Source organism: Trichosurus vulpecula, chromosome 7, assembly GCF_011100635.1.
Source record: "Trichosurus vulpecula isolate mTriVul1 chromosome 7, mTriVul1.pri, whole genome shotgun sequence".
Classification (NCBI taxonomy): Eukaryota; Metazoa; Chordata; class Mammalia; order Diprotodontia; family Phalangeridae; genus Trichosurus; species Trichosurus vulpecula.
The window spans coordinates 161,153,755-161,180,938 of record NC_050579.1 but is presented as its reverse complement, the minus strand read 5'-3'; the positions used below and the strand labels follow the sequence as shown (position 1 = coordinate 161,180,938).

The following is a 27,184-nucleotide window of genomic DNA, read 5'->3' as shown; positions in this document are numbered from 1 at the left end:
ATAAAGAATAACTACCAGCTAGATCAGGGGTGGGGAACCTGCCACACGTTCCCCACCCCTGGTCTGGAGTTTACTCTGTGCGTGTGCTTCTATATATGCTCCACTTATTTTGTCCAATTCAAATCAAATTCATAGGACATGCATTCTCTTCCTACTTCCTCCAAGTTTGTATACTCTTCACTTCATGTACCCTTATTATGTACATAAGTTCCCTATCCTTCTTCCTTTTCACTGGGACATAGTTCCTTAACCCTTCTTTTCCTTCTCTTAAAGTCATCAAAATAGAACAAAACCACCCTTGACCCTCTGTCTATCTTATTCAATTTTCTCTATGATCCTTAAAGGCATAGCCTGAGAGGACACTTGTTACTTTTCCCCTATTAACATGTAAACAATTCATTCTCACATAGTCCCTTATGATTGCTCACATGTATATACTTTTGCAAATTTTTCTTGTCTTCTGAGTTTCCATTTTAATGATTCCACTCAGGGAATAAGCAAGGGAAGGCAGTAAGTATTTATTAAACACCTATTGTCAGGCACTGTACGAAGCACCATACAAAGGTGCAATTCCTTTGCATTGTATCTGTCAAGGAATCTAGCATGATTCTAAAATATGTATGACAGTCTTTTAGCCAACAAGTTAGTAAAGAGGCTAAAAGATGGGAAAATTAATTGTTGGAGAGGCTTTTCATTATGCAATGAAAAGTTATTAAATAGTTATTTGATCCAAAGATTCCACTTCTATAATTATGTATGTCCAAAGGAGATTATAGAAAGCAAGAAAACATCCATATGCACAAAAATTTTCATAGAAACATTATTTGTGATCATAAAAATCTGGGGAAAAATATGTGTGCAATCACTTAGGAATAGTTTAACAAATTATATGTAGATTTCCGGACCACAAAGAATGACAAATATAAAAAAATTCAGAGAAACATGGCAAATCTTATATAAAGTGATAAAGCATAGCAAAGAGACTATCATACATAATGACTATAATAATGTAAATAAACCCTGATCAAATGCAACAGATTATATTAGTACCATAGGCCAAAGTTAAAAGACATCTTTCCCCTATTAATAAGGGGAATATACCTGGAAAAATTATTTTATTTTTTCCCCAATTACACGTAAAAACAATTTTAAAAATCTGTTTTTTTTTAAGTTTTGATTTCCAAATTCTATCCCTCCTTCCATTTCCCTCCCCTCTCCCCAGAACAGTAAGCAATCTGATACATGTGCAATGATGTAAAACACGTCCATGTTAGTCATTTTGCGCAAGACTTAAATGGAAGGAAGAGAAAAATAATATGCTTCAATATGTACTCAGACAACATTAGTCCTTTCTCTGGAGGCAGATAACATTTTTCATTATGAGTCCTTTGGGATTGACTTGAATCATTGTATTGCTGAGAACAGCTAAGTCATCCACGGTTCTTAATTGTAGAATATGGCTGTTACTGTGTACACTGTTCTCCTGGTTCTGTTCTCTTCACTTTTTATCAGTTCATGTAAGTCTTTCCAGGTTTTTCTGAAATCATCCTGCTTGTCATTTCATACAGGACAATAATATTCCACTACAATCATATACCACAACTTGTTCAGCCATTCTCCAATTGATGAGCATCCCTTTGATTTCCAATTCTTAGCCACCACAAAAAGAGATGCTAAAAATATTTCTGTATAAATGTTCTTTTCTCTTTTTAAAAAAATCCCTTGGGAGACAGACCTAGTAGTGGTATTGCAGGACCAAAGGTATGCACTGTTTTATAACCCTTTAGTCATAAGGGAATGCATTTTATTAAAGGGGGCTTTTTAAACACTTTGGAAGCCATTTCTGTGTCCAAACAAAACTCATCAATAATGTTTAAAACAAACTAAAAAATATAGATGAACATTTTGAAACAGAAATTGAACTTGTAATCTCTCCAAGCACCTAATAAAATGAGCTGCTAACATATATTAATGTTTTATGACAAAATGAATGTAAAATTTTAAACCAGATGAGAACTTAGTGCCTTACCAAATTCCACAATGATGTCCTGAGTATTTTTTTATCTTTTAATTAAACCATACCATGGACTTGAATTGAAAGATATTATTTTCCTGATTCACCTGTATTAATTCCCTGACTGTCCTTCATGAAAATCGTAATCAGTTCTGAAGTTCATAATACTAAAAGTTCCCTGTATTATAGAAGTCACTGGATGACATCTTTACCCACAAAACTATTATATATGTGTATATACATATGTTCATGCGCACACAAACACATACAAAAGTCATTCATTCACTCATTGGGACCTGCTAAAAATTGGAAAATATACTTGAGAGCTCATACTAGCCATCAGTTTGTTTTACTGAAGCTAAGTTTTTTCTACCTATTATTTTATAATGAACTCACTACAAGTGTTATACATACTTTCCACCTTCACACTAGAAAATGACCACTAGAAGTTTGAGGTCCCAAAAGCAGCTTTCATGACTACACTAAGATCCTCCCTCCTGGTGCACATAGCTTTTCTACAGGAAACTGGATATCTTACCCTTCTACCTGATGGGGTGCTTGTGCTTGGACCCTAATTCTAACATCACATTTCTCCTTGGCCTCTGTTTGGGTGCCTGTGCCTGAACTCCAGTTCTAAAATCACATCTCTCCCTAGCTTCAAAGCACTGGCCCAGGCAGTCTCTCTCTAGCTAAAAGGCAGTATGTCCCAAAATTATCTCTGCTTCTTCCTCAGTAAGCAGGTATGCCCAATTATAGATTGATTCAGGATGTTGATAATTGACTACGCTGAGTCTAACATATCCTAGTCAAATGTAAACTCCCTTACATTAATCTTGTCTAACGAGACACGTGATGGAATCCACCTGGATATTCCCAGTCAGCCCTGAACTTTTGGTGACTTAGTGACTTTTCACAGCAAAAACCATACCTCCTCCTTGCCCTCACTTGGGCTATTTCCCAGTGAACTCTGCGTAAGATACTGCGCAGTAGACACAAAAAGCACATGTTCCTTTAAGAACTGATCACTCCTTAAACATGCCTTAACCACTCCCTAATCCCACCCCAAAACACCTAATCAACAGACTTCACCCCTAAATCTTGTACTTAGACCTGTATGGTTGCAGGTTCCCTAAGAACTCTTGCCCGCTTTATTCATAAAGTGTAATAAATCTTTGCCTGCTTGACTCAGAGAATGCTTGGGTCTGCGAATTCATTCCAGGCGGCCTTGCCTTGGGAACTTTGGTTTGGGATTTCTACATCCCTGGGTTCATTTCTCCCTCAACATACCCACCCAAGTATTGAGAGCTGAGCTGGGAGAGGACTCTGGGAAGATGGCTGGAGTAGGTCAGAAAATTCCAAGCTCTCTAGGTTTTTCCCCACAAAAGAGTTAAAATAGCACCTAAGGGCAAACAAAGTGTGAGTGGAGACAAAGAAAAATAGGGGTACAAGAGGGGCTTTCCTCGCACAGTTTGAGAAGATCTGAAGAAAAACCCCAGGACTAGCCTTGGTCCCCACGAGGAGTAAACACCTCCAGGCTAGGTTCCATTTTAACAACAAGCCAGGAAGCCCTTTAAACAACTAGCAGCAAGCCCCGGGGTTAGTTGGTCTGACAGGCTGCCTCGACCCCAGCCACTGGAACTTTTTACCCCAGGATAGTGAGGGGAGTTGTGCTTTTGAGCCCAGGAAGACTGCGGGAACCTCTGCTGACAAGGAACCCCCAGATTCAGCTGTGTTGCAAGGAGTGGTGGGGGCAAGAAGGAACCAGCACATGCCCGGTGAGTGCATAAGCAGTGGGGCAGAAAGCCTCTGGCTGTGGGCACTTACAGAAGGTTGGAGTTCGGGGCTTTGGTTCCAGGCTAGAGGAGAAAACTAAAGATCTGGGGCAAGAGGCAGCAGTTCCCATACCCCAGGGCTAGAGGTGATTACAAAAATCAAGTTACTACTACAAAAAAAAAAAATGCACAGGCAAAGGAGAAAGAATCCAACCATAGAAACCTATTATGGGAATAGAGATGAACAGGGTTCATCTTCAGAGGAGGATATTGAAGTAAAGAAACCCCCAAAGAGCAACGTCAAATGGTCACTTGCCCAAAAAGAATTTATAAAAGATCTTAAAAAAGACTTTAAAAATCAAATGACTGAGATGGAGGAAAAACTAAAAAAAAATAAAAATAATCCAAGTAAAACAAGAAGGTTAGGAAAGGAAAATCAACCAATTAGAAAAGGAGATCCAGAATCTTAAGGAGGAAAATGACACCTTGAAAATTAGAAATTGGGCAAAGTGAAGCTAGTGAAATTATAAGAGATCAAGAAATAATTAAATAAAACATAAATGATGAAAAAGTAGAAGAGAAAGTAAAACATCTTAAAAGAAAAACATCAGATTTGGAGAACAGATCAAGAAGAGACAATATAAAAATAATTGGAGTAACTGAAAGTCATGATCAAAAAATGAATCTTGATACAATAATACAAGAAATAATTAAATAAAATTGTCCTGAAGCATTAGAACAAGGCAGGGAAGTAGAAATAGAAAAAATCCATTGCGCACCACTTAAAAGAGATCTTATGAGGAAAACTCACAGGAATATCATAGTCAAATTCCAGAACCCCCAACTCAAGGATAAAATATTAAAAGCATCAAGATTAAAACAACTTAAATATGATGGTGCCACAATTAGAATTACCCAAGACCTAGCAGCAGAGACATTAAAGGACCGCAGGTCTTGGAATACAATATATCAAAGAGCCAAAGACTTGGGGCGCCACCCGAAAATATCATACCCTTCAAATTTCAGTATTATTTTGAATGGAAAATGGACATGACAAACTCTTGGACTTTCAAGACTTTGTTAAAAAAAATCCTCAACTTAATAGAAGATTTGACATACAAGAACCAAGAGGAACATAAGGTATACACCAAAGACTGACTATAGGGATTTATAAGAACAGATTGCTTACCTTTTATATAACATAAAATGTAAAATGTATGTCTAACATTCTTATTAATAACTGCCAAGCTCATTAGAAAGAGGAGGATAAATCTATGATGAATTTAAAAAGTAAAACCATTTAGAAACAACTAAAAATAGTAACTATTTCATATAAAAGAGGTGCAAGAAGAAGAAAGGATACAGAGGATTTAGGTGGGGAGGAGGGCTGGCAGTTCTGGTAACCTACTTTCATCGGGAATGGGTTTAAGAGGGAACAATACATATATATTTAGAAGAGTATAAAAGTCTTCTAAATTTAGAAGAAATAAAATGGTAGGGGTATAGTGAGGTGGGAAATGACAAGGGAGGGATTAGGACAAGGGAGGGATTTTTAGAGGGGAGAATGAGGGGAATAGGTAAAAGGAGTTTAGATTAATGGGAATGGAAGGACAGGGGAGGGATCCTTAGGGGGGGAAGGCAAGTAATAGGAGAGCAGGGTGGTTGCTGGAGCAAGGAAGTAGGCAAGTAATAGGAAGGCAATGTAGCGGGTAGAAGTAAAATAGAGGAGGCAGGAAGGATAGGAAATAAAAGATATGTAGAAACATAAAAAACAAAGACCAGGAATAGATTATTTTTGGGAAAGTATATGTCTATATAAGCATGCATATATGTATAAGTGTATGTATATATCTGTATGTCTATGTATATATCAAGAAATATCTAAATTATATTGTAGCCTTCTGGGGAGTTGGGGGAGGGAAAGAAAGAACAAAGTTAAAAAGTGCACAGCAGAGAACAAAAGAAAACACAAGGAAGCAAAGAAAAGATGGACAATTCTCAACACAAAGTGTATTATTTCTCATACAGGCTTTCTTAAAATGAAAATTTATTGTTACAATATTTTGAATCCTCTCCTATGTTCTGCTACGCACATGACATGATGCTTTTTCTTTCTCACTTTGTATTTAAGTTTCCATATTTAAGTTTATGATATGTTTTTGTTTCTTTTCACTATTTTATATTTGTGTTCTGGTAAAATAAAATGTTTAAAAAAAAAAGAGCTGAGCTGATATTGGAATCAGGATTTTTTTATCTCTCCAGATTTAGTCTTTCCACTGCTCCACACTGACACTATCTTATTCTCAAAGAGAAAATACTTGTGTGTGCATGTAAATATATACCTACACATACATATTATTACATATTCTAAAAATCTCTTAAGCCCCTAATTCTACCTACTTTTTTTTCAGCAGATCAAATCACTTTTTATTTTAATTCAAAAAATACTTAATAAACATCTATTATAAATGTAACTGACACTACACTAGACTTTAAGAACATAAAATGAAACATGAAACAGCCTTTGCCCTTAAGTAATTTAAATTTTACTTGGGCAGGGCCAGGGGGGAAGGAGGGGAAGGCTGGAAGAGACAGCAGTATGGACATAGACACAGGTTAAGTAAATACAAAAATACATAAAAAATAAACACTTGAGATAACTGATTCAGTGTTTCTCCCTCTTTTACACCTCAAAAGCTGTCTTATTCATTCCCTGTTCCTTCTTTCCATTCTCAGTGTCTGAGAGGGCCCTCCTTGCCACAGAAAATCTCTCCACCCATGCCCTAAATGCAACCCCTTCCAGTTTCTCTCAGAATTTTGATCCACTAAGCATCCCCTTCTTCTCCTTACAATGCTTTTCTTACTCAATGGACAGGTGAATATCGTTGAGGTAGATCAATCACTGCAGAACATCCTCTGAAGGGGGCTAATTATAAAATTCCCTGGATTAAAAATATTTCTAACATAAACTGACAAGTAGCCTTCGAGCTGGGCTGTGTTGGGCCCTACAAAGCTTTGGAGGACAGAAGTCTATGTGAAATAGGGGTAGACCAAATGGTGGAAAGCTTATGTTTTAACCTTGACCTTGGAACCATGTGCCTGCCTACTCAGTGAAGCCACAATTCAGGCTTGGGTACTGTAACAAAGTGTTCCATAGCTATCAGAACTACTGTGCTGAAGAGATTTAGAGGGGATAGGGGCTGCTCCATAATTCTAAATTTAATGTTAAGGTTGAGGAAATAAATCCTAAAGTGATTTCTCTACAGTCAGAAGAAGGAAAGGGAAATTGTGGCTATTGCTATTTAGTTTAGCATTTTAACTGCAAAACTGCTTTTTACACAAGCTAGTTATTATTATACATTTAAGTGTCTAATTTTATTTTACTAAACCTAAATATCATCAATTTGCACATCTCCAGAGAACACAAATCTCTGAAAATCATTACAGTTAAAAGGTTGCTTACTCTATGAACACGTCTTCCCCAAAAAGGAAGATGTCTTGAAACAAATTTTCAAGCTATACTTCAGTAGGCTTAAGCCAATTTATGAATTCATGAATATGGATGACCATCACATTAAAGAATATACAAATAATATGATATAAGACAGGAACTGATATGCAGAAGTTAACATTTCAGAGTTCCTAAAATACTCATTTCATTTAACTAAAATTTTAAGTGTTATCTTCAGTAAATGACAGAACTGGACAATGAGGAGGACTGGAACCCTGGCCCCCACCAACTGCAGCCTCTTCCTCTACTCTGCTTCCCCAAAGCTCATTTTTGGGGTCTACCTACCCTGACCCGTTGGAATGTAGTCATTAGAGTGGTTGCCAGTGCTGGCTTTCCCCTCCCCTCTCTTAGTGCGTTTTCTTTTGAGACATTATACCGTAAAAACCTCTGATTTTTTGCAATGGGTGATATGGGGTCTTTCTGACCCCAGGTACCCCGTGGAAACCAAGAGCTTTTGGTCACTTGAAACAATAAAATTTTAGTTTGGTTTTATTTTTGGTGGGAGAGGGAGGTATATAAAAGGCCAAATCTAGTGCTCAATTCTTGTGTTAGCTATGAGGGCACAAAGAGCAAAATCAACTACACACAAACACAGGTCAGAGGGAAGGAAAAAACTAATGGTAAGGCCATATAGTACTATTATTCTCTATATACTATAACAGCAGGAAGTTGTGACATTCTGTATACTGCTAAACAATAAAGAGTATCTAACTTTGTTTCTCAAATTACCTTTAAGTCCTTTCATCCAATAGAGTATGTCTAAGCCAAAAATTGTTTTTTAAATTAATGTCTACGTTCTTAACGTCTGGGCTTAATAAAAACGAAATTCTCTCTAGGCTACAAAAGTCACCAACAGGGCATGAACACCTCTGCTGTGTCAGTGGCCCAAATGCAGACCTGAAAGTTCCTTTATGACTTTCTTAAGGGTGTAACAAGATTCAGTTTCGATACTCATGCAGTGTAGGCCCTCTCTAGATCAAAGCCTAACCTGGTATCAAAATGTCTGATTTTCCTTAAGATGATAATTACAGCACTGTCCCCTAATGACTGAACTCTACCAGACAGAAAGCTTCATTTAGCTAACTAGGTTTTTTGTATCACTGACTTTCCAGAATGTATAGAAATGTTATACCACAAAACACTTAGCCCCTTGAAAATTATTAAAATACTCATGAATATGAAATGTCTTAACATTATCTTCTTCCAACCACTTCCTAAACTTACCCACCAGACTGCTGCCTAACCACATGCTCGCCTGCAACGTTAGCTGACAGTTCTTTTTTGGGAGTTGCAACAGCTCCATTCGCCTACAAAGTGCATTTTAATGGGAAATGGGGGGAAATGAAGAAAGGAACAGAATGGGCATAGACCGCCCCATGAATGACCAAGTAAGAGGTATAGCTCCTCTAGAAAAAATGCTATCCACAGACATAATGAATGTTAGGAGAAAAATGGGGGCACCCAAAAACTCACTCAAGTTTTTTTAAGTTCCAGGAGGAAAACACTTCTCAAAACTGTTTTCAGAGAACACATTTTGGTTCACCCCCTCCTGGACTTCCTTTCCCTTAGGTAGATGAATCAAAGCAGCATTGGTTAGAATTTGATGACACTGTACTTCCAATTAAAAAAAAACTCTCAAAAAGAACACTTTAAACATAAATATCTTCCTTACTGGCCCTATCAAGGTATAATAAATCTTTAAACATCTTTGCCAGATGTTCAGAAAAAAGTAGCAAGGCTCACCAAATAATGCCAGAAGGATGAACAATTAATAATTTTATTTTTTAATTTCATTCCTAATACTTACTTATCTGGAATCAGAAATGGGAAATGCTATTTAAACTGTACCTTAAAATGTACTGTGATGTTCCAAGGAAGAGCTGTATTTGATGCAAGAAGATCAAACAGCAAACCAATTGGATAATGCCTAAAAGTGAAAGAAGGCGTTTTAAGGTAAAAGTGAATATTTACAGTCATAGCAACAAATAAAAATAAATTTCCAGCACATGATTATACATCAAAAATTTAGGGAAATCCAGTCACAGATCACATGAAGGCAGAGTTTTATTTCGTTTACATGCCCGGGGTAACATGGTACAATTTTCAGTCACCAGGTGGTTTTTCTTCTTGCACTTGAATCCCCTCTGAAGCTTTGGTATGCATAATGAATGGATTATACTAAAGGTATCTTTCATCACACTGTTTGAACTCTATGTGTATCTTTATTAAATATGCTACAATTACTACAATATTAAAGTATATAATTACCATCCTCATGTTTACATAATACAATTTTAATAAATATCTGACTCTAAACTAGGGACAAATGTTAGCATCACCACTTTCAGCAAATCAAATTTCATTTAAATATGTAATGCTTAAAATTAAAAGTTAATAAATTTTATTAGAACCAAAGTTTAATAAAGCAAATCTTATAGATTTCAATGTAGAAAATCGGTCATTTTCAAGCCCTAAGAAATACAAATGTGCAGTGGAACTTATTAATTCAATAAACCTGAATGAATTAATACTCCCTCAAAAAAAGAGGGATAAAGTGAGTGTTTGGTATATTATGACATGGGTAGCTTGGCTCTTAGAGGCAGGGCATTTTGAAGCAAATTATTCCAATACTTCTTGAGAGCTTAAAGGCTAAGTAAGATGTTATTTCATTCTTTTAGGTATGATCAGGATTCAAAGACAGTTAATACTGCTTATGTTTCATTTCTTTTCTATATGATCAGGCAAAACTTGCCTCACAAAAATTTTTTTGATTAAAAAAATCAAATATCAAAGGTTGTATAATTATTATTTAAGATAAATAAGAACCATTTCCATTACAGATTTAATAAGCTATCAGAGAGAAGAAAACGGGCAACATGGACAGGGGGAGACAGAGAGAAAGGCAATAGGAAATGCAGAAAATTAATGTATCACACTGCCTGTTTTTTAATTCTACTCATTCATTCTCTAAATAATGTCCCCTTCTCACTTCTAGATCACTACTGTGGAGTAGTTGAATTGCCTCTTTACTATGACCTCTAAACTGTATATTCCCTTAGGGCATCAACTCTTTGCCAAACAATTTCTCTAACTCTACGACCAGGTCCATAAAGCCTTGTGATTCTCCAACGATAAATGGTAAATCAAGCTACCTCTGAAACAGAAAGTGAAAATGTATTTTCATTGATGGCTTTCCTCAAAGTACAACTATCGTTCTGTACTTGATCTGGAAATTCTGTACCTATCAGTAGTTCAACAACATTTAAAAGCTTTAAATATTCATCTGCCACAAATAGATATTTTAAAGGATTTATGTGCCCAGATGTCCATTACCACACACATGTGAAAGCATATATTCCTATTAGAATAAATACTTGGAAACTTTACTAAGTACCTTAAGTGGGTTACCTTGGGAAGGAAAAGGGAAGGAGTCATAAGTTTTGAGTGAGAGTATAGCTCAAATTTGACAGATCCACATAAGAGCTCTTTGCAAGTAGAGATTGTTTCATTCGTTGTATTTGTACTCCCACAGTGCCTGATACATACACTTAATACATTTTGTTTTTAAGGTCCCATTAATGTCTTCTCATCATTCATTCAATATGATAGTTGCTAGTTATTTTACTGCATGATCAGCCTGAAGATTCCCTCAAACAAAGCAGATCAAAATTTTTCCATAACTTGGTAGACAAGCTTTAAAAGTTGCTGTGGCCAGCTAACCTGGTATTGAGCCTGTGGGAGCTCAGCTATACTGGTCCTCCGATTGGAGCCATACAGTATATTGCCAAGTCTAAATATGAAAACTTAGTAGGACCCCCTTAAGCTTGACTTCTACTTGGCATGACCTTTGAGAACACCACAGTCATCTCCAAACTATAATGAAGTATTGAAGGGCTTTGGTGGACATACTTCAAAATTAATTGTGGATAATAATTTTTTTTTTAGTTAAACCCTACTCAATAATAGTTTCCTTCTAAGAAGTCCACATTCCTTAATTTGCCCGTTCCCTACCAGATAAGCAGAATGAGCTTTTATACAATGAACTTTGTTTTTTGGAGAGTAGGTCTCCTTATCTCATGCGGGCTGGAAGTACAGCAGCCTCTCAAAGCCCAATCACACAACTGACAGAAGAGAACAGAAGCTTGGACCTGCTCTGTTTCAGACCTGAGCTAGTTCAACCCTTGTTAGGCAGCTTAGTTTGGTGGCAACTTGTACCCAGCAGCTCCCCATATTGGTGCCTAACTAAGTAAAGATACTCACTTGGTTTTAGCCCTACTGCAGCTCAGACTGCCAGAGCTCAAGACGATTCACTAACTTAGTTCTCCCCAGACCAAGCAAGGTTTATAGATATGTATCACTATGACCAGGTAGACAATAAATTCTCAAGTATAGATATATGTGGGTACACAATACATTGTTGTTTTGCTCTGAATTCACACCAAAGAGAATATATTATGTCAAATTAATAATACCAGTCAAAATGTGATTCCACAAAATGCTTAGTAATGACAATATATACACTGTTACAACATCTGTTACAGCATCAGTAAAAATGTTTTTTAAAGTCTAACATCAGACTAAATTACGTAACTCAGAGTAAACATTTGTTACTAAGCTCCCTCTGAAAACATATTTTAAAACAAAATATTCAAAATCTAAATCAGAATACCAGTCAAATATTAAAAAGTCAAGAAACTATTAATATTTAATTATTAAACTAAACTTAAAACACAGATATTGGACAATTTTCAAATATGTGTAATAAGAGCTCTATGTGAAAAGTTTGTGGACTAGCAACGAATGAAGAAAATTAATAATAAGAAATCAAAAGAGTCATGGACAAGACTGGGGATGGGGATGAGGAAAGGAATAAGGATGGATAGGGACACAGGGAGCAGATCACTGGTTTCATGGCTTATAGAGAACTCTGGGTGAGGAAAACTGCCTCTACCAATGAACCTTCTCTTCAACTAGTCTAAGGGCACTGCCTAGCCCTAGCACAACAAGAGATTAAGTAATATGCCCAGGGAAACACTGCATTATGGATCAGAGTAAACACTTGAAACCATGTCTTTTAGACTTCCAGGCTAGCTCTCCAACGACAACATTATGATGCATCTACACATAGATGTGGAAAATTCATATTTAAATGTAACTAAAGATGGTTTTGAAGTTATCTATATACCTTTAAAAAATGCAGTTTAAATCACCTGCTACATCCTCCTTAACACTTCCAAACAAACCTTCCCACCCTTACCTTGGGGCCATGCCGTCCTGATTGTTGATTGTTCATGATGTGTAGGCCAGCCCCAGCCAACCAATCATGCTTCACAGACATCTTCCTTCTATGCCTCCAAAAAGGCACTCCACCCAGTGCTCTGGGAACTGTACTCTACCTCATGCTCCAGAACTGTAATGAAATCAATACTACCACTGCTTCTGGAAAAAAAAATATGTCAAGTGATTGCCTTATGGCTCTACCCCATAATCCCTGTGACTTCCTGGGCCAAAATGATCCTTCCTGGGCATCACTTCTTTATCTATAGTATTTCCTACTATTAGAATATAAGCATCTAGAAAGTTCCTTTCTCTTATTTTGTATTTGATATCCAGTCATTAGCACAACATCTGGCACAAAGTAAGCATAAATACTCATTAATTCATTCAATATTTTAGAGGCTAATTAAGAACATTTTTTAAAAAGAACAGTGACAAGAATGACTAAGATACTTCAAAAATTTGAGATTTTATAAGTACTGGCACTCCCTTCCACATTACTTAAACTACAACCCCCTCTATGCCTTAGTAGTTTAGTCTTCATGTGCTACTATGGCTAAAAAAAAATCATCATCTAGCAGTTTTTCTAAGTTTTTCTAAGTTTTTTTTTCTAGTTTTTCTAGGAATTATTCTAGATAAGTTCCACTGAAAGACACATAGTCCATTGCTAAACCTATACACAACCTGACTGCAAAAAAAAAAAATGATAGAATTTAGATCAAGAAGGAACCTCAAATATCATCCAGCTCAGGGGTTCCTAACTTTTTTGTGTCATGGACATTTTTGGCTGGTGAAGCCTATAGGCCTTTTCTCAGAATAATGTCTTTAAATATTTCTCAGAATAATGTTTTTAAATAAACAAATATGCAGGCTCCAAAAGGACATTAATTATATTAAAATACAATTTTTAAAGTATTATTTTAAAAGTTCACAGATACTAGGTTAAACACTTCTAACTAACCTAACCCCCTCACTTTACAGATGAGACAATTAAGATGCAGAAAGACTAGGTGACTGGACCAAAATCACAAAGCTAACAAGCAGCAGAAGTCAGATTCAACCCCAAATATATTCATTTGGTAAGTTACTCCCTAGAACCTGAATTTGAGGAGGCTTCCAAGCCAGTCACACACTCTTCAAAGCCAGCTCAGCCCATGATTTTCCATATCATTTCTGTACCTCTCCCTACCCTCCTTTTCAATTCTGTTATATGTGTCATCTTCTATTTGAATGTAAGTTCCTTGAGATCTGGGACTGTTTTTGTGCTTGTATTTATATTCCTAGAGCTTAGCATGGTGTTTGGCACAAAGTAAGTGCTTACTAAAGACTTTATCTATCACTATTCTGACTCTAAATCCACTGCCTTTTCTACTATCCCACAATTCCTCGTTAGGGGATTTCTAATTTGCTATCTTAGATGCCTCTTCTAGAGTGAATACTCTTTAAGTCATCATTATCATGACTCCCTCAATAACATTACCAAAAAAGCCCTCCATATCCTTAAAAGTAAGTAATGCAAAACAGAGCCTCTTGACCATTACATTGCTACCCTGGAACCACCTAATTCTGAACATTTTAGTTCAGCAAAACCATTCAATGGTGACAGGGGCTATCAAAACACAAATTCAGAAAAAGACAATGAGGTCAAAACAGCTTAAGGGAAAGCCTAAAAGAAAAATATGAATTCGACATAAGCCCATCAAAAATACCTAGAAGAGCTTAAAAAACGATTTTCAAAATCAAAAAGAGTAGTACAGGAAAAATCAATTAAAGAAATGAAAGCAAAGGAAGAAAATTATAAAAAGACAATTAAGAGGTTGCTAAAAGAGGCACAAAAAATACTAAAGAAAACAACACCTTAAAAAACAAAATTGGCCAAATAGAAAAAGGGGTACAAAAGCTCACTGAAAAAAATTATTCCTTAAAAATTAGAATTGGGCAAGTGGAAGCTAATGATTCCATGAGACATTAAGAAACAATAAAAAAAACTAGAAGAAAATATGAAATATATTGGGAAAAAAATAACTGACCTGGAAAACAGATTAAGAAGAGATAATTTAAGAATTATTAAACTACCTGAAAGTCATAAACAAACAAAGGAATTTCAATTAATTATTAAGGAAAGCTACCCCAATATCCTAGAACCAGAGGGCAAAATAGAAATGAAAAGAATGTACCGATCATTGCCTGAGATTCCAAAATGAAAACTCCCACGAATACTATAGTCAAACTCCAGAGCTTTCAGGTCAAAAAGAAAACACTTCAAGCAGCCAGAAAGAAAGCATTCAAATACTGTGGAGCTACAGTCAGGATCACACAAAATTTAGCAGCTACCAGGTTAAAGGAATGGAAGGTTTAGAACATGGAAATGCAAAACAGCTAGGATTATAACCAAGAATCCCCTATCCAACAAAACTGGGAATAATTCTTCAAGGGAAAACATGGATATTTAATGAAATAGAAGATTTTCAAGCATTCCTAATGAAAAGATGAGCTGAATTGAAAATCTGACTTTCGAATAAATACAAAACTAAAGAGATACACAAAACAGACACTAATGGACTGGTAGTGAAGTTGTGAACTAGTCCAATCATTCCAGAGAATAATTTGTAATTACACCCAAAGAGCTATAAAACTGTGCGTACCTTTTTGACCCAGCAATACCACTACTAGGTCTATATCCCAAAGAGATTAAAGAAAAGGGGAAAGTACCTATTTGTACAAAATATTTATAGCAGTTCTTTTTGTGGTGGCTAAGAATCAAAGGAAATCAAAGGTATGCCCATCAGTGGGGGAATGGCTGAACAATTTGCGGCATATGATTATAACGGAATATTGTTGTGCTGTAAGAAATGACAAGCGGGATGATATCAGAAAAATCGGGAAGAACTATATGAACTGATGCAAAGTGAAGTGAGAAAAACCAGGAAAAGACTGTACACAGTAACAGCAATATTGTAAGCATGAGCATTTGTGATTTGCTACTCTGCTCAAGACAATGATCCAGGACAAATCCAAAGGACCCATGACAAAAAATGCTATCCACCTCCAGAGAGAAAACTAATGAACTCTGATAGCATATTGAAGCATACTTTTTAAAATTTATTTTCTCTATTTTTGGTCTCTTTTCTTTTGCAACATGGCTAACACGAAAATATGTTTTGTATAACTTCAAATGTATAATCAATATCAAATTGCTTGCCTTCTTTCTCAAGGAAGAAGGAGAGACAGGAAGGAGGGACAGAATTTGGAACTCAAAATTTTATAAAATGATTGCTAAAAATGTTTTACATGTAATTATCAAATATTTAATGAAATAGATACAAATATATTTTTGAGAGAAAGGAGAAGTACAAGTTTTGGACCTGAAAGATCCTTTACAGCTAAATGTGAATCCCCTTATTTACAGATGAGGCAAAATAGAGTCAGAGCAAGGAATTTGAAGCTATTATGCAGTAGAATTAAGACTCAAACCTAGATTTTCTGAAGTTAGATGCAGTGCTATTCTTAATTATACCCATTTCCTCAAACCAAAAGATGTTCTAACAACAGACTAACACAACCTTCATATTTTTAAATACTTAGCCCCTATACTATCTTTAAGGTGCGTTAGGCCCATTTTCACCATCTTTCTTTAATTTCATTGCTTAGCATTACTTTAGATTTTTGCAGGTTCAATTCTCAAAACAATCTCTCTAATTGCATTGGTAACTAAGGTGGGGCTCCACATGGGGCCAATGAAGGGAGGTCTGATTATATCTTCACTCCCAAGTAGGCTCAAAACCCCTAGCTAGTAGGTGCTAAGCCAATGCATGAAGCCCCCAGGGTCCTAAGGGGAGTTGCTAAGACCAGAGCCAATAGTAAGAGCTTATGTTCTGGTCCTCAGATGACATTTGATGATGGCGAAAGAGTGCATAAAAAGAGAAGACAGAGCTATTTGCTTAGGGCTCTCACTCTTGGCAGTATGCTGATGTGGAGACTCTGGGCAGCTGTAGTTAAGAGCCCTCCAGCTTGTAAACCGGATGTTCGGACTTTGTTAAACTCTGGTAACTATGCATTGAGATTTGATCTGTCTGTCTGTTGATGTTTGCAATTTGTTTGTATTTGCTCTGAAGTTCAGGGTGCTGGCTTTTTCCCCTGAACTAAGTGAATGATATTTTTATGCTGGATTAAAGTAAGACTTAACCCCTTAACGTTGCTTTCCTTAGTAAAGTAGATCAAAAGAACCTAGGCTTGCAGTGTTCAGTATACTGGTTGTTGTTGGTTTTACACCCCCCACAGCAGCTACTAGCTGGATTGCTGAAACACTAATACACACACACACACACACACACACACACACACACGCACGCACACACACACACATCTTGATAAGAAGCCTTTCCCAATCCCCCTTAATGCTAGTAACCTTCTTTCTATTACTTAACTTCTACTTACCCTGTATGTATCTCAATTGCACATAGTTGCCTGCATATTGTCTCCAGACTAAACTGTGAGCTCCTTGAGGGGAAAGGATTGTTTTTTTCCTTTGATATTCCCAGTTCTTAGCATAGTGCCTGGCATATAGAAGGGGCTTAATAAATGTTTACTAATTCACAGTCTCTCAGTCTCTGTGCCTCTGCACAAGGTCCTGTCCTGGTGCCTGTAATGCTCCTCCCACTCAAATATACCACTCAGCATCCCTTGTCATTTCAAAACTCAGCTCTATTCTTCCCACCAACAAGAGCTATCTCTGAATAGGAAACAGGACATGCAGCTCCAACATACATATTCCATCAATAACCAAAAGTTCAAATGAACTGAATGATGATCTGAATAATAGACTGAATAACGATCAAGCAATTAAATTAAAAACTATGACACTGTCCACCCCAGAACTGCACAGAAAGTCAGCCAGAGAAGTCCAACGAGGGCCCCTCCAGCAAGGTGAGTGCCAATATAACCAGAGATGGGACAACTGTAGCCTACAAGTTTCTGAGTCTAGATAGAGCAGGAGCAGAGGGCTCCCCTGAGAAAGCCCAAAGGTGGCCAGAAAGCCTAAAGCAGGGGACTTTAGCCACCTCAGGGAGCTGTAAGTAGAGTTCAGGATGGGATAGCCCAGGACCAGGGGCTCCGAGGTTCTTGGTACTCTGTCCTGAGATGCCTGAGAAAGAAACCTAAAGACCTTTGAATCTCAAAAATGGGGGAAGGGGAGAAAAGGTTACTGAGTCTTAGGAGGCCAGGGTAAAGTCAACAGCCCATGGAACACAAGGGGAAACCACACAGAGTCAACCACTCTACTCAGAAGTGCAGCTTGCAGCAGAACCTGGTTGTAGCATAAAGCTTCAATTCAGAAAGTAAAGCTGGAGAGATGGATAAATCAAAGAAGATGCCACCCAGCATCAAAGATTACTGCAAGCTTACTCTGTAACAAATAAAAAGACTTAGAAGAAAAAAAAAGATTTCCTACAAGGACTATATGAATACTTAGAAGAAATGAACCAAGAGATTAAAAACTGAAATAAAAGCTCTGGAAAAGAACTGGAAGGGACTAAGTAGCTTAGAAAGGAAACTGGCCTAAGTTAACCAAGAAATGTAATCCCTGAAATTTAAAATGGACCAAAGAGAAACCAATGACTCCATAAGAGGGAAAAATATGATAAAAGATTGAAAAATTAGTAAATATAATATATTTGATACCAAAAACAAGTGACCTGGAAAACAGGTCAAAGAGAATTTAAGAATAATTGGACTCTTAAAGGCTAATTTTTTAAAAATTGATAAATTATATAGTCTGGGCACTTCATTTCAAGAAATCTGCCACTGCTGCCACCGCCATCATCGCCATCATCCTCATCATCATCATCATCATCTCCTCCTCCTCCCATTTATATAAGGCTTACTATGAGACAGGTACTCTACTAAGTGCTTTATAATTATCCCATCTGTTCCTCACAACAGCTATTATTATCCCCATTTTACAAATAAAGAAACTGAGGCAAACAGCATGTGACACAGCAAGTGTCTGAGGCTACATGTGAACTCATGTCTTCCTCACTCCAGGTCCAGGGCTCTATGCACTGTGCCATCAGAGAAGAAAATAAAGAGAGAAAAAAACTAACTAATCATCTCCTGAAAGGAACCCCAAAACAGGGAAAGTCCCAGGAATGCTATAACCAAAATCCAGCACTCATACATCAAAGAAAAAATATTGCAAGCCTTCAGGAAGTAATTTGAGTACCAAGGAACTACAGCTGGAATCATCCAAAACCTGTAGATTTTACTAAAAACAAGAGATCTTGGAATACAATATCTCAAAAGGCAAATAAACAAGCTTAATACCAAGAATAACTAACCCTGCAAAACTGGATATAATTCTACAGGGAGGGAAAAGGACCTTTAATACAATAGACTTTTGAGCAATTCTGATAAAATGAGCAGAGCTAAGAACTTGGAAATACAAACACAAGAGTTCAGAGAAATCTAGAAAGGTAAATTTATTTCAGGCACTGGAAGGAGCTAATATGATTATGTAGTGCTAAAATAAGGAGAAAAGAAACATGTCCCTTCAAGAAATTTAACATATTCAAAGGATATCAAGGAAGTTAGATAAAACCAATGCCCTGGCATATGGATTGGCTCTATTTTGAGGATCTGAAGAGAGAAATGAGGGTAAGGGGGAAAGTCTGGGAGATAATAAAAGTGATATCAAACAAAATAGGGTCATTATAACACTTTTAAAAATGCACAGAAGAAAAGAGAAACTCAGAAGGAAGCATGTATAAGCAGCGCGGTCCTGCCAATCCTCAGCCCTATATCACTTCCATTATCCATCACCTTTGCTCCTGTTGTTTAGTGTCCGACTCTTTGTGACCCCATTTGGGGTTTTCTTGGTAAAGACACTGGAGTGGTTTGCCATCTTTTTCCAGCTCATTTCACAAACGAGGCCAACAGGGTTAAGTGACCTACCTAGGGTCATACACCTAGTAAGTGTCTGGAATTGACTCCAGGCCACACTTAGCTTCTACACACTTTTTTTTTTGCCTTTGCTCCTACACACTTGCTAATCAAGAAAGGTAGAGAAAATCATACAAGTGCTCAGTCCACTACTTTTGCTCAGCAATCCTACTCCACCTCTCTAATCAAATCAGTAACTCTCCATAGCAGCTCTTCCAAACCTTTGCATTCCATCTCAAACTTCCCATGGTTCTCTCTTCCCTCACTCTTTCGGTTAAGAACTTTGACTCATATTCTACAGAAAACAACTGAGGCCACTCACTGTGAATTTCTGCTTCTCCCCTCTTTCTCATTTCATATCACTCACATGCCTTCTGCCACTACCTCCTCCTTCACTCATCTCACATGAAGAGCTGGCCTTACTTCTTGCCACGGCTAACACCTTCCACCTGCATCAGTGATCCTATTCCATGCCATCCCCTCCAACAGATGCCTCTTCTGTTATCTCCACTCTTGTCATTTATTCTCAATCATTCCTTGTCTACTGGGACCTTTACCATTACCCGCAAACATATCCATGTCTTCCCCACCTTCAAAAAACCTTTATTTGATGCTTCCAGGCCTGCTAACTATTGTCTTGTGTCTCTTCTCTTTGTAGCTAAACTTCTTGAAAAGGCTGTTGACAAATGCCTCCACTTTCTCTTGCTATCTTCTTAACCCCTTAAAATTTGTCTTCCAACCTTATCATTCCACTGAAACTATTTCTAAAAATTGCCAAACCCAAAACCCTTTTCTCAATCCCCATTCCCTTTGACTTCTCTGCAGTTTTTAACACTGTTGATCATCCTCCTTTCCTTGATAATCTCTTCTGTATAGGTTTTCAGGACACGGCTTTTTCCTGGTTCTCCTACCAGACTGCTCTTTCTCAGTCTCCTTCTCTGGTTGCTCATTCAGATCACTCCCTTTAACTATAGGCATATCTTCTTCCTCTACACCAGAGGTTCCCAAACATATTTGACCTACTGCTCCCTTAAAAAAAAATTACTCAGCATCCCCTCCCCAACCCTGGAAATCTACTTTCTTTAACCCTTAACAGTTTTTTTGAAATCTGCATCATCTCAAAAAAAAAACATAAAATATTTTCTGCAAAAAGACACATCTTAAATTTAATAACTTACTATAAATTTGTGTTATTTTTTCCTGTACTGAAATGTTAAGGATGCAACATGTAACCATATCATATTGTAAACAAGACATTACACGAGCACGTTTCTGCCAATGCTTGTTGGACTTCCAGATGATGGGTGACACACTCATCTGCCACCACTTGCTTGTTGGTGGACTTGACCACTGATCGGTTATAACTTAGGTTTTGTGTGTTTATTTGGAAAATAATGTAATCATTATGACTTTAACTCTGTTACACAACAGATGAAACATGTATGAATGTTTTTTCAAAATTTTCTTCTCTTTTCTTTCCTTATGTTTCCACCACCCCCTTATTTTTATTCAATTTCCCCCAAATGCATCAGAGGCTACTACCCCTCCCCAAGATTGTTCTAGCGCCCCCCCCCCCAGGGGGTGGTATCTAATTAAGTCTATACTATTTCACCTGATTATCTCATCAGCTCCCATGGATTTAATCACCATCTCTCTGCTGATGATTCACAAATCTATCTATGCTGTTCCAACCTCTACATTTGCCTGCCTGTTTGTCCATCTGTCCATCTATCCATCTGTCCGTCTGTCCATCATGTTGGTGGTCCCATCAGCACCCATGGATTTAATTACCATTCTCAAATCTATCTATCCTGCCCTAAACTCTCTGTTGATCTCCAGTTTTGCATCTTCAACCGCCTCTCAGGCATCTTGTATGGCAGTAGCTAGTTATCTTAGACTAGAGGGCAACACTTAGGCCCCCAGACTTGCAACCTAGGTGTCATCCTGGAATCTTCACTATCTCTCATCACTCATATTGAATCTGTTGCCAGCTCTGTCAATTTCACCTTGAAAATGCCCCTTTCTCTCCTCTGACCCTGCTGCTAATCTGGTAAAGGCCCTTACTGCCTCACATGTGGACTACTGCAATAGCTTGCTAGTGAGCGGACCTGTCTCTAGTCTCTCCCCACTCCAATACATCTTCTAGTCAGTGCTCAGAGAGATTTTTTTAAAGTACAATTCCAACCATGTCACCCCCACCCAAAACTGATGGTTTTCTACTGCTTCCAGAAACAAATATAAAATCCTCTGTTGTTCAAAGCTCTTCATACCCTAGTCTCCTCCTACCTTATTATACCTAACTCCCTCCCATGCACTCTTCAATCCAGGGACACTGACCTTGTTGTTCCACAAACAAGACATTTCATCTCTCAGTTCCAGTTATTTTCTGTCTGTCTGCCATGCATAGAATGCTCTTCCTCCTCATCTCCAACCATGGACTTGCCTGCTTCCTTTAAATCCCAACTAAAATCCCACCTTCTACAAGAAGCTTTTCCCAACCCTTCTTAATTCTAGTGCCTTCCCCTTTTTGATTATTTCCTATTTATATTGGATATGGTTTGTATGTACATAATTGTTTGTTGTCTCCCCATTAGATTGTGGCTCCTTGAGGGCAGGGACTGTCTTTTTGTATACCCTTTACCTTTCACATTGCCTCTTTTTGTATTCCTAGTGCTTAGCACAATGCCAGGCACATAGTAGGCCCCTAATAAACATTTACTGAGTACCTGACTGAAAGTAATGTGTGGAATTTATTACAAATCTATAGCTCTCTCCTGAACTCTAAGTCTGAATTGCCAGACAAATGTAAATGCTTGCTGGACATCTCCCAGATGTACCCCAAATTCAATTACCCTCCCCAATCATTCACTCTCCCTTAAACCCACCCTTCTTCGTAGTTTCAGCAGTCTGCCAAGGGAACAATAATGCATTCAGTATACCAGGTTCACCACCTTGGAGTCAGCCTTGCCTTTTCATTCTTCCTTTATATACTCCAATATCCAATTACTTGCATATTTTGTCAATTCTGTCACTACAATATCTCTCATATCCATACCTTTCTCTCAACTCACAGTATCTTATACCTACTAAAGGGCACATTTCATAAGAGCAGGAATGTGCTTATCTAAACTTCACATCTACCCCAGGGTCCAGCACAGTGCGTAACTGCTGAATTTGACTGAATTATATGCCTTGATATATCCCCACTGTCTAACACAGAGCCTACATAAATCAGATACTCAATACACATTTTCTGGGGAGAAAATCACTATTCACATGTAACACAATGTACCATTTCAACTGTCTGATTCTCATTCAGCAATGAAAAGTGCAATAAATCCAGAGCCAATTAAAGCCATTTACCTACCCTATGTATTTTATTAGTGCTTATACCACAACAGACTTTTGGGAATAACACATTAAAGAACTACACAGATTCAATATATAACCTAAATTTAGCCTAAAGTAGTACAAATATGAAAAAGAAGATAAGTGATGAAAAGATACAAAATGTTACACTGTTTACATGATGACATTTAGGGAATATATTATAAGACTATTATAACCATTTCTCCAATAGGTGGGGGGAAAAAACTAGCTTCTACATTTTAAAGATTCTACTTCAAACAACTCTCATTTTTATACAATAAAGAAATCCTAAAAAGTTATGCACAAATATTCAATTTTTGTAAATTAAATCATAACATGACTGAATACAAGACTTGCCTTTACTATTTCATGGGGCTCTTCAGAAAAATGTGTTTTAGAAATTGAATAATCACACCCAAATATATTTGTTTTTTACACCTGACTTTTCATAGATGTGGTTTTAAGCAATGTACATGTCTGATTATTAAAATAAGTTGTCCTGCCAGCTCAAATACCAAGAAATTATTTTCAGTCAAAAATGATTTTGTTACCGTTGGAACTAATCTTAAAAATACATTAAAAAATTTTTAAAATTTTTTTACAACACTCCTATTTTGAAATATATCGTTTCACTCTCCCTACCAAGAAGAACACAGAAAAACTAATCAAAACTTAACTCTTGTCCATTTTTACATGCTACCAGAGATTTAGGTGGTGCAGTCGATAAAGCATGGGACTTGGAGTCAGGAAGCCCTGAGTTCAAAAACTGGCCTCAGACACTACCTGCGTGGCCATAGACAAGTCATTTAGGTCTCTGCCTCAGTTTCTTCATCTGTAAAATGAAGATAAATAATAGCACCTACCTCTCAGAGTTGTAAGGATAAAATGAGATATTTTAAAGGGCTTTGCACATTTCAAAGTGCTACTGTCATTATTTGAAAGCAATCAAAGATTTTTCATTTCAACTATGAACTCTGTGTGTGTCCCCCTGACATAAGTAAAAACATCTCCTAATCATTCCATTGTGGAGAGAGGAGTGAGATGAAAAGTTTATTCTCTGTGAGAAGCATTTATTTTTAAATAACAATAAAGGGGTCGTCTATGAAATTTTTGATTTAGGGTCTAAAATACCCAGTACTTCTTTGTCAGGTTATTTTTACTAAGGATTACATCTTAGAAGTAAATATAAATAAATGACATAAGCAATTTGAAAAATTAGCTATAAATTTAATCAGTGAAGATATGTCATTCCTAACCTAGGAACATAACCTAATAAAATGTTAATACTGGAGCACCCTCTGCTGGTTAACAAACTAAAAAGCCAAATTAAAAGCAAACAAAGTCAACCACCAATTCCCACCCCAAATACAACTTATTAATAGAACAGCAATTTTCCTGTAATCATAAACAGTAATCACTGAAGTAGTCAATAAGTACAGCGTGAAGACACCTATAAATGGAACCTATAGAGGCATTTTATACAGGCACCTATAAATCAAAAATTTCTAATCCTGGGGAGCTTACTTGAGCTCTTATACCATCTCCCACTACATCAGGGTAGGGTTCTCTTCATGGGCAGTCTGAAACATTTAAAGTTCTTCACCCCCAAAAAGTAAAAATCTGCTTCCCTATAACTGCCTTCCAGGGACAGAATGAAAAATGTACCAAATATTCACCGTGTTTATGGCATTGTACTACAGGATTCTATGTAAGTATAAACTACAAAAAAAGATATTTTATGAATTAGCAATATGTATTTATTAATCAACATCTTAGGGTACAGAATAACAAAGTATGAGTAAAAAAAATGCCACTGTTGTTATACCTAAAAGATGCAAAATGCCTAGAATTTATACACCTTTTAAGTTTTAAATATTTTGATTTTTTAAAGGGCTGAGAGGGTTTTCTCCTCCTTCTAAAGGGCTTTGACAAGAAAAAGAGTTACTAAGGAAAGAGAAGGAAGGGGTAAAGAAAATGGACCAAGATGGAGATGATAAAGAGAAAAGTGGGAGTCAGAAATTTTCATTAAATAGAACGTGCATACGTTTTGAAATTGAAAACCCAAATTAATTAAAAATGGTCTTTTAAGTATTCTCTCTCATGTAACGGGTGGATTTGCATTTTTCACCATCCTTAGATGAAAATTAGTGTTAATAAGATTATTAATTATCTCAGTTTGAAAATGTTTTTCACATATAAACAGCCTTATATGAATAAATAAGGAGGGGGAATGGGAGAGGAACAGGGAATCTCTTTTCCCCAGAATGACTGCTCCATCCCCAAAACTAGTTCCCTTTCCTACCTGAAGTTCACAAATCTACAGTCAGTGAGCACTGAACTTAATGATGGGAAAGTATTACCTATGCTTATTTTTCGATTACTTACCCTCACCCCTCTCTATTACCTCAACACCCCTGCCATTCTCCTTTCTGGAATCACTTACTTTATATGGATACTTAAACCCTAATGGTGACTACTTGGCTGAATAATCCTCCCCCCACACCTCATTAAAATGCTAAATCTAAAAGTTCTTTTAGGTTAAAAAAAAAATCTAAAAATGTTTTTAGGTTAAAATTTAAGCTAAAGCTAAATATTTTAATTTACATTACAATTTAGCAAGTTTCTCTTTTAAAAGGAAACCTATCAAGATGGTTGGTTGTTGTCCTTCATTCTCAAAGAGGACCAAAATGACATCACTATGTTGGGGTCAAGCAGTGTGTCTAACCCTGGCTGATCAGACCAATATGAGCTTGGAAGTCCATATGTACATTTGAAGTAGAGATGTCTCCAAATTTGTGCATCTCCCATTTCTTTGGAACTACTGCAATTCTGCTTTGCTCACAGAGGACAGCACCTTCTTTTGGTTTGTTTGTTTGTTTTTTTGAGGGAGGAAGGCAGGGCAATTGGGGTTAAGTGACTTGCCCAAGGTCACACAGCTAGTAAGGGTGTCAAGTGTCTGAGGCCAGATTTAAACTCAGGTCCTCCTGACTCCAGGGCCGGTGCTTCACTCACTGTGCCACCTAGCTGCCCCACAGCGCCTTCTTTGACTCGGGCATGCCATGTTGGGTGGTCTTGTGCCAGTGGCTCCCATGTCTCACAACTGATTCCAAAGTACCTCAGAGAGACCTTGATAGTGTTCTTGTATTGCTTCTTCTGACCTCTGTATGAACATTTGCCTCATTTGAGTTCTCTTAGGCAAATGTCCATTTGGCATTCAAACAACATGGCCAGCTCCTCAGAATTGCACTCTCTGCAGTAAGGTTTGGATGCTTGTAAATTCAGCTCAAGAAAGGACCTCAGTTTCCCACACCTTATCTTGTCTAGTGATCTTCAGAATCTTCTGAGGATAATTCAAATGGAATCGATTCAGTTTCCTGGAATGGTGCTGGTAGACTGTCCAGGTTTCAGAGGCATGCAACAATGAGGTCAGCACAACAGCTCTGCAGACTTTCAGTTTGGTAGGCAGCCTACCATCTCTTCTCTCCCACACTTTCCTTTAGAGCCTCCCAAACACTGAGCTAGCTCTGGCAATCTGTGGGTCAGCCTCATCATGTATGTGTAAGTGAATTTATCCACAGCATTCAAAATTTCTCCACCTGCTGTAACTGATGGCTCCACAGATGGATGGTGTGGTGCTGGCTGGTGGAGAACCTCGGGGCTTTTGGTGTTAATTGTCAGGCCAAATTCGCACAAGCAGCAGAGAACTGACCCATACTCTGTTCCATCTCCACCTCAGAGGCTGCAGTGAGTGCATAATCATCCGCAAACCTAAAGTTGCACACCAATGCTTCCTCCACTTCTGTCTTGGCTCATAGACTTTTCAAGTTAAATAACTGAGTATCAATGCGGTGGCTGATCTTTTTTTTTTTGTATTTTTTTTAATAATTTATTTATTTAACATATTTGGTTTTCAGCATTGATTTTCACAACAGTTTGAATTACAAATTTTCTCCCCATTTCTACCCTCCCCCCCACTCCAAGATGGCATATATTCTGGTTGCCCTGTTCCCCAGTCAGCCCTCCCCTCTATCACCCCCCTCCCCTCTCATCCCCTTTTCCCTTCCTTTCTTGTAGGGCAAGATAAATTTCTACGCCCCATTGCCTGTGTATCTTATTTTTTAGTTGCATGCAAAAACTTTTTTGTTTTTGAACATCTGTTTTTAAAACTTTGAGTTCCAAATTCTCTCCCTCTTCCCTTCCCACCCACCCTCCCTAAGAAGTCGAGCACTTCAACCTAGGCCACGCATGTATCATTATGTATAACCCTTCCACAATACTCATGTTGTGAAAGGCTAACTACATTTT

General features: G+C 37.3%; 1 protein-coding gene across 1 annotated transcript in view; it reads right to left on the bottom strand.

Annotated features, from left to right (window-relative positions):
• ATG5 (autophagy related 5) overlaps nucleotides 1-27,184 on the bottom strand; it is a 148,180-nt gene that overhangs the window by 105,124 nt on the left and 15,872 nt on the right. The window contains exon 4 of the mRNA XM_036767958.1: nucleotides 9,146-9,224. Coding sequence (XP_036623853.1) covers nucleotides 9,146-9,224 — 79 coding nt within the window. The remainder of the gene's footprint in view (nucleotides 1-9,145; nucleotides 9,225-27,184) is intronic.